We start from the raw sequence: 7,433 nt of genomic DNA on the forward strand, positions 1-7,433 counted from the left end.
TCATTATAATGTCCCGAAACTCAATCTAAAGGACTATTATAATAAATCAGTACAACTAGGTATTTTTTAAATATTGTCCTTTATTCAAATTTTAGAGAAAAGAGAAAATAAAAAGCAAATAATTCTCCTGATTTTTTTTGACTAACTAATACGTGAAAGTAGGTATTTAAATTAATTAAATAATAATAAATCTTTAAAAAGACTGACTAAAAGTTGAAAGTTAAAGGAAAACTAGCATTTTCCGTAATAAAATTAGAACTTCAAAAACTAAATTGAATAATATCTTGAATCTCAAAGACCATTATAAAATTTACTCAAAATTGATAATCTACATGCTATCTTCTTCGCCATTACAAGTGCGTTCAAAGGGGATACAAGGCACTACAATCTTCGTTAAAAGTCTCTTTTCTATTCATTTTACCATTACTTTACTTCTCCTCTTAAATATGTAATAAGTAATAACCCAATGAATATTTATTACTACTACTGATACAATTACCTTCATTAATATTTATTTATTTACATAATTTCATAAAAATAATCCTAAAATTATTTGTATGAAAAAAAAATAAATTTGATTTTTTAATTATATTTTTTTATAAATTTTTTAACTATAAGAAATACTATAAATTTGATCTTTTTTTTAATTATAATTTTTTAATTATAAAATTTATATTACTAACAAAAATAAATTTAAAAAATATAAATAATAAATAAATTTTAAAATATTTAAAAGCGTGACAAAAATAACCAAATATTAAATATATATTTTTAAAAAATTTTAGAAATTATATTTTAATATAATTTTTACAAGTATTATAAAAAATAAGATATTTTAATCTTTAAAATTTAGTAATTTTATACTAAGTGAATATTTTTTTAATATCTTTTTCATGAATGACCAATTTTTTATTAAAAGAATTTGTTAAAAAAAGTTTAGAGATCAAATTTTACTCTATTTTTCTTTTTTTGCATGAATCTTCTAAATAATTATCTCTTGCATACAAAAATTAGAACAAATTTCGATATCTAATTTTATTTATTTACTTTTTAAAGTACTTTGGTCATTCACAAAAATATTAACAAATATTCACTTAATTTAAAAGAATCAAATTTTAAGAATTAAAATATCTCAACTTTTTAATAATATTGATAAAAAATTATATTAAAATATAATTTTTTATTTTTTAAAAATTATATAATATCTATTTTTAAAAATTTTAAATATTTAGAGAACTTATTTGTTATTTATATATTTTAAAATTAGTTTTGCTTACGACATAAATTTTCGAGTACTTTTTTTAAGTTTATCGTTAATAAAACGTGGGATTAATTAGTGTATGTTAATTAAAGTATTAAACTCATGATTTTGGCAATTTACTGAGGGTTTTTTCAGTCGTTGTTATGGGCCGGGAAGAACCCAACCCACACCAAAGACAAGTGGAATTGTTGAGTCTCTTGTCCAAAAACAGAAAAAATGATGAATTCCGTTTTTCTTAACACAAGGAAAGGGTATGAAAATGTGGGGAACGCACAAGGGTTGGGTCCTCCTCCTTTTCAGAAAACCGACTGATGAAGCTTGCTCAGTCAGCTCAGTCGTGGTTTAGTTTTCATTGGGCTTGGGCCTATCACTGGGCCTGACCCACCAAGAAATTCAGGGTCTCTGAAAGATGCGCGCGCGCGCGCAAAGTCGAACCCGCTCTTTGTGTGTTCATTGCAAAGCGCCAAAGTGTGTTCGGTTCGTTTCAGTTGCTTCAAACCCTAATGCAGATTGCTGTGTTTGTTGGTTCAGGATTCATTCGATTTCTCACTTGGTGAGTGAAGAAAAACGGAAAAGTGTGTGAAATTTCAATCAGTTTCTTTTTTGGTTAAATCTATGAGTTGGTGCGAAGGCGTTAAGGAACCCCGCGTTCTCGTTGCACCCGGTAAGTTACTTATATTCATTGTTTTCATTTCAAGTTGTGAAATGTGGAGCTTGTGAATTTCAAATACAGTGTATATGGTGGTTTTGTTTGAGTTGATTATTATGAAATTTTGTAATTTGTGAATCATGGAAGTTGATAACAAGAATTTCATTTACTTCCGAGAAAAAAAAAGGATTAATATTCGACATATACTACATTATTCTCAAGAGGAAACATATGAATGGAAGAAGAATGCAGCTAGCTACGCAACTCACCCAATTGCCTGGCTATTTATTTACTTTTCCATTTAATGTTAATATTTTTATTTTTGTGAAGGCCATGACCTCTCTTTATGTTTTTTAGTGGAAAACAATTATTAATATTGTATATTTTGTGGAAGTCTTAACATTTTCTGATACTCTTGATTATTCATATTCTATATATGTGTACCAATTATGAACTTTAGTTTTATGGAACCATTGGTCTTTGAATTGAAGAAATTGTAAATGACAGGTGAACCTGAACAATAGTATGCATATAAATAAGCATGACCCCATTGTTAACTGAAATTGGATCATATATGGAGATCTATACAGAAGGGTTGGGATGTTAGGGTAGACAAGGGCAAAGCACAATGAAGAGAATGAGTCCCCAACACTAATTGATGAATTAAGATTACTAGCCTTAACATAAGGCTTGTAGTCATGTATTTTTCAGTGGTTTATGTATTTTTCTCAACAGTGTAGGCAAGTTACAGTTTTGCAGAGCTGCTGTTGATTATTTAGTTATTTATATAAATGTTGGAAGTGCAGATCCTGGTAGCAGTGGAAATGGTTTGGCACGAACGATATTGCTTCGTCATCCCAAATCTGGTATGTCAAGAAATATCCTTTTTTTTGTCTTATGAATTTTGATGATTGTGTTATCTATTTGCAAGTTGTTTGACACGTGATAGGATTTAATTCTCGTTTTCTATCTCGATTTCTTGACAATTTCATTAAATTTGATGGTCTGACAAGAAGGTCATACTTATTTTTCATGTGATCTTTCTTGAGGATTTTGAATGTTTAGTTTCATTTGTTTGACAGGAAATGCAACACAGTATCTCTTTGTAAATGGGGTGCTTCAAGAACTTCAGTGGTTTAAGAACTTATATGGATCTTGGTTTCTGGGAGATTATATAACTGAAGGTATATGTTTGATTTTCTAAGATGCAAAGTGGGGCATTATTGTTGATATTACTTTAGATACATTGCTTTTTCTCACTAATATCTTATCTGATGAAAGTAATAGTCCCATATAATTTCTTAGTCTGATTGAAACATCATTATTACTCCTTGTGTTAGTAGTCTCTATCTTTTGGTCTGTCACTCCTGAAGAAACTGTAATTAAATAATAGTTTCAGAGAAATTGTTTGCAAATTTTCTTATCTTTCTTATTTTTCACTCTGGTAGATGGTCGGTTGTATTTATCCACACCAATTGATCCTGTTTTCATCATGTTGCCTGTATTTGATGAAGCTAGAATGAAGGTAATTCTGTGCTTCTTTTTCTTCTTAATATGTTCTTGTTCATCTGAGTAAGATGAACTACAGTTGATGAACCAGATTGGACGTTAGTTGCCATCCTGGATCCACTAAACTTATACTTCTGAGGGTTGTGAAGGGATTAGTTAGTTCTGGGGTATTTCTTCCCTAAAAGTTATTTCTTTCTCAATAGCACCGATTCTTCAAAATGCATGCAGAAAGGGGATGAGCCTGGAAAGTTCAGACAGTTAGATGAGATCTTGTTTATTGATCGGTTCCCTGATTATCAACAACTATTTTCGACTGTGGAGAACTGCATGCAAGTAGTTTGTGATGTCAAAGGTAGTTCGTTGCTTATACACCTTCTGTTAATTTAAAATTCTGCTCATTTGTCTTGTCATCTCATGGAGAAATTTATTGTGCAAAAAAATGATGAGTTTGTTGTTTATTTCTTTATACTGGTGATGACAATGTAGCATGGTGATCTCATTGTTAGTCATTCTCTTGTTTTTTAATTCTCAGAGTTAGTAGGATAAGTTTTCTTTGTAATGTTGCAATAAAACTGTCAATAAAGGTGACTATTTAATGGAATGCAACGTAAGATAGAGTCTGGACTTATTCTACTGAGATCATGTTGTTGTAATAGTTATCGAAGTTAAATGTTATTCTGTTCATTAAATTTGTCCCCTTCCTCCCATTTGCATATGCAGAAGTTGGATCCTCAAAATTCTTTAGGCTTGATGACTCAAAGGTTCTACGTTGGCTGTGCTATAAGGTGTGTCTATATTTTCTTAATTATCAATTTAGTTCACATGACACTAAGAAATCTAGTTTACACAAATGTAGTTGAATATTGGATCCATCCTCTATATGATATGAAGGTGGTAGATTATTTAGCAAACGAGTGCCTAACTACGTGAGGTTTATTATGTAAATATTACTCGTCTACAAGTATCCATCTAGAAAGGCGCCCAAAGTATACTTGGATGCCTTTACAAAGGGTCTGCAATCTATCTATTACTTTTCTCTTTATCTTAAGGTGTTTGTTTGGCTATCTTTGATTTTGTTGCTACTTGCTAGTATTTGGTTTTATTGAGGTTTTATAGTTCTTTTTATGTTAGGTTTATCAGCTGAAAGAGACACTACTGAAATTGGACAAAAACTATGCTGTTCAAGGAGAGAAAGAGACATGTAAAGTGCCCATGACCATTCTATCATCTAACTTCTGTGGAATTTTTTTCTGTTAAGGTCAAATTAGGAGTTAAATAATAGCTTGCATATGGAGAAAAAAAAGACTGATAGATGTTGCCCTTGAAATATGTGTTTGTGCGGTAGTGAGAGCACAAGCACATTGTTTGGTCTCAGATTTAGGATTTTTCTGTACTTTGGTATATATTGCACAAAAATGATGAGGGTATATATGCAAATGGAAGCTGCTACCAGACACTTGAGCTTTTGTGGTCCCGTCTCTCCTGTCTAAATTTTTATGCTCTCAACATTTAAAAGTTATGCAAATGCTCCTTAACATGGGTCCCAACCAATCAAATGGGTCTTGTATAGAGACGTGTGAGCATTCTGTAGTGCCATCGTTTGCAAGTTGTAGAACTGATGTTTCTATTTAGTGAAAAGCTGGCTGAAACCTTTTCTGGAGATATGTACATCATAATGCGTTGAAACAAATGATGTGTGATGTACGTTTTTAAATTTAGGAAATATAAATACTAGAGTATAATAGAATTCTTGACTTTGCTCCTATGCGAAAATCATACTTTTGGTCACCGGTTCTTTTCTTGGTTGATGAATTATTATGAACATTCTGAATTTTACTGATGTAGTGATGGATGCAGTCTCTATATTAGGAGAGTACTTGAAGGATGAGCCTTGGTTAAAGCTTTTGTGTAACCACCTTAAGTATGCCCTTCCAAAATGTCCTATTTTGAACATTTTAATTTTGAATTTTCATCCCTTTTAAGGATAATTTTGGTTTTGCAGGTTAAATATACTTGAGGTCAATGGTAAAGCACATACAAGCGTTGATGGAACTAATAGCTCACATTTATGCAATGATATACAGGTATTTATCATTTTTTTTTTCCTTTTTAAGACCTTTTTCCTTTCATGAGCCCTAGCATATTTGCCTTGTTGGATGTTGATTTGTTTAGTGTTTAATAATTTCTTTTTTTTCCCATTCAAGGAACGAAGTGATGAAAAGAAGGTTTCAAATGCGATTGCAAAGAAGGGGGGTAGACAAGCTAAGAAAATAAAAATGGAGACAGAATCACATAACATCAAAGACATGTTTACTAGGGCTACCAGAAAGAAAAGCTGAATTATTCCAATTCCAATTCCAATTCCAAATGGGTCATTGTCATAATTTTCTAATGTATCGTATTCTATATCCCTCAATTACTGGATAAGCACTGAGTCAGATCCTAGTTTGTACCGTTAATGTCAGTATTTATTTCAAGATTTTACTATTTTTTATTTATTTGTATTATTTGCATTCATTTTTTTTCCTTTTTATTTTGATACTACATTACTATTCTTTTTATAATCCTCACTCCTTTTGGGTTAAAATATCGGATAGGAATATGATATAGGGAAAAATCATATAATACTACACTTTATATTTAATTAAATTATAATAAAAAATAATGAGTTAATTTCATGTCTGCTATGTAATTTTTTTTGTCACGTTCTTATTAGAATCTACTTTATTTATTGTAGTCAACTTTTTGGGCCCTCGCCCAAGTAGAAATATATGTTGAAAGGAAATAAGTTAAGAATTTTTTAATTTAGAGTAATTACCAAATCAGTATCAAAGATTTTAAAATTTGACATTTTAATCCTAAAAAAATTAATACACGGATTAATTTCCAAGGTTTTATTCCGGCAGACAAATTAATTTTCAGTTTATTTTTCGGCAAAATAATTACCCAGATCAGTCCTCAAAGATTTTAAAAATGGACATCTTAGTCCCAAAAAAAATTAATATACAAATCAATCCCTAATGTTTCTCTCTGTTAGACATAACAGTCCTCCGTCCAAAAATAAAATAAAATAAAATAATAATAATAATAATAATAATAATAATAATAATAATAATAATAATAATTATTATTATTATTATTAATTATACAATAATACTGTCTTATATTTTTTTTGCATTTTTTGGATAAAAATAATGATAAATTTATTCATTAGATATATATATATATATATATATATATATATATATATATATATATATATATATATATATATAGTCACTCAATAATAATAATAATAATAATAATAATAATAATAATAACAATAATAATAATAATAAATTATTATCATTATTATTATTAGAGATTATTCTACAAGAAATTCAAGATTAAAACTATTTGATATTTTTGTATTTAATATAATTAAAAGATGTGTTATGTAAAAAAAAATGTTTGTATTAAAAAATATGTATTAAAAGAAAATATTTTAATTTGGATTTATATTAAATACATATTTTTTTTAATACAAACATATTTTTTAAAATAGTACATCTTTTGATTATATTAAATACAAAAATATCAAATAATTTTAAACTTAAATTTCTTGTAAAATAATCTCTAATAATTTTATTTATTTATTATTATTATTATTATTATTATTATTATTATTATTATTATTATTATTATTATTATTGAGTGACTATATATATATAATAAATTTATTATTATTTTTATTTAGAAAATACAAAAAATTATGGTACAATATTATTATGTAATCAATAATAATAATAATAATAATAATAAAATTATTAGAGATTATTTTACAATAAATTCAAGGTTAAAACCATTTGATATTTTTGTACTATATTTGGATGGAGGACTATTATGTCTAGCAGAGAGAAAGTGAGAAACTTTGGGGATTAATTTGTACATTAGTTTTTCTTGAGGACTAAAATATCCGTTTTTAAAATCTTTGGGGACTGATCTGGGTAATTACTTTGCCGGAAATGAACTGGG

The 7,433-nt window shown here is 28.1% G+C and overlaps 1 protein-coding gene across 2 annotated transcripts; it reads left to right on the top strand.

The window, feature by feature from the left end:
• The first annotated feature begins 1,460 nt into the window (after positions 1-1,460).
• Positions 1,461-5,917, top strand: LOC112784884 (uncharacterized). 2 transcript variants are annotated; one of them, XM_025828221.2, is made up of 10 exons: positions 1,461-1,925; positions 2,717-2,776; positions 2,993-3,094; positions 3,359-3,435; positions 3,648-3,771; positions 4,140-4,204; positions 4,551-4,620; positions 5,265-5,340; positions 5,422-5,503; positions 5,624-5,917. In XM_025828221.2, exons 1-10 carry the CDS (start codon positions 1,877-1,879, stop codon positions 5,756-5,758), a joined length of 840 nt encoding a protein of 279 aa, XP_025684006.1. In that variant the 5' UTR covers positions 1,461-1,876; the 3' UTR covers positions 5,759-5,917. The 2 variants fall into 2 exon arrangements, with proteins under 2 accessions (XP_025684006.1, XP_025684007.1); XM_025828222.2 differs by having other exon boundaries at positions 5,277-5,340.
• The last annotated feature ends 1,516 nt before the right edge of the window (positions 5,918-7,433 follow it).

The sequence above is a fragment of the Arachis hypogaea genome, chromosome 20, assembly GCF_003086295.3.
Source record: "Arachis hypogaea cultivar Tifrunner chromosome 20, arahy.Tifrunner.gnm2.J5K5, whole genome shotgun sequence".
NCBI lineage: Eukaryota > Viridiplantae > Streptophyta > Magnoliopsida > Fabales > Fabaceae > Arachis > Arachis hypogaea.

Excerpts from the sequence above, each read along its gene's own strand:
- LOC112784884 (XM_025828221.2), top strand. The coding sequence starts at position 1,877 with ATGAGTTGGTGCGAAGGCGTTAAGGAACCCCGCGTTCTCGTTGCACCC. Across the intron at positions 1,926-2,716 it reads CCGCGTTCTCGTTGCACCCG|ATCCTGGTAGCAGTGGAAAT; the intron begins GTAAGTTACTTA and ends TTGGAAGTGCAG. Across the intron at positions 5,504-5,623 it reads ATTTATGCAATGATATACAG|GAACGAAGTGATGAAAAGAA; the intron begins GTATTTATCATT and ends TTCCCATTCAAG.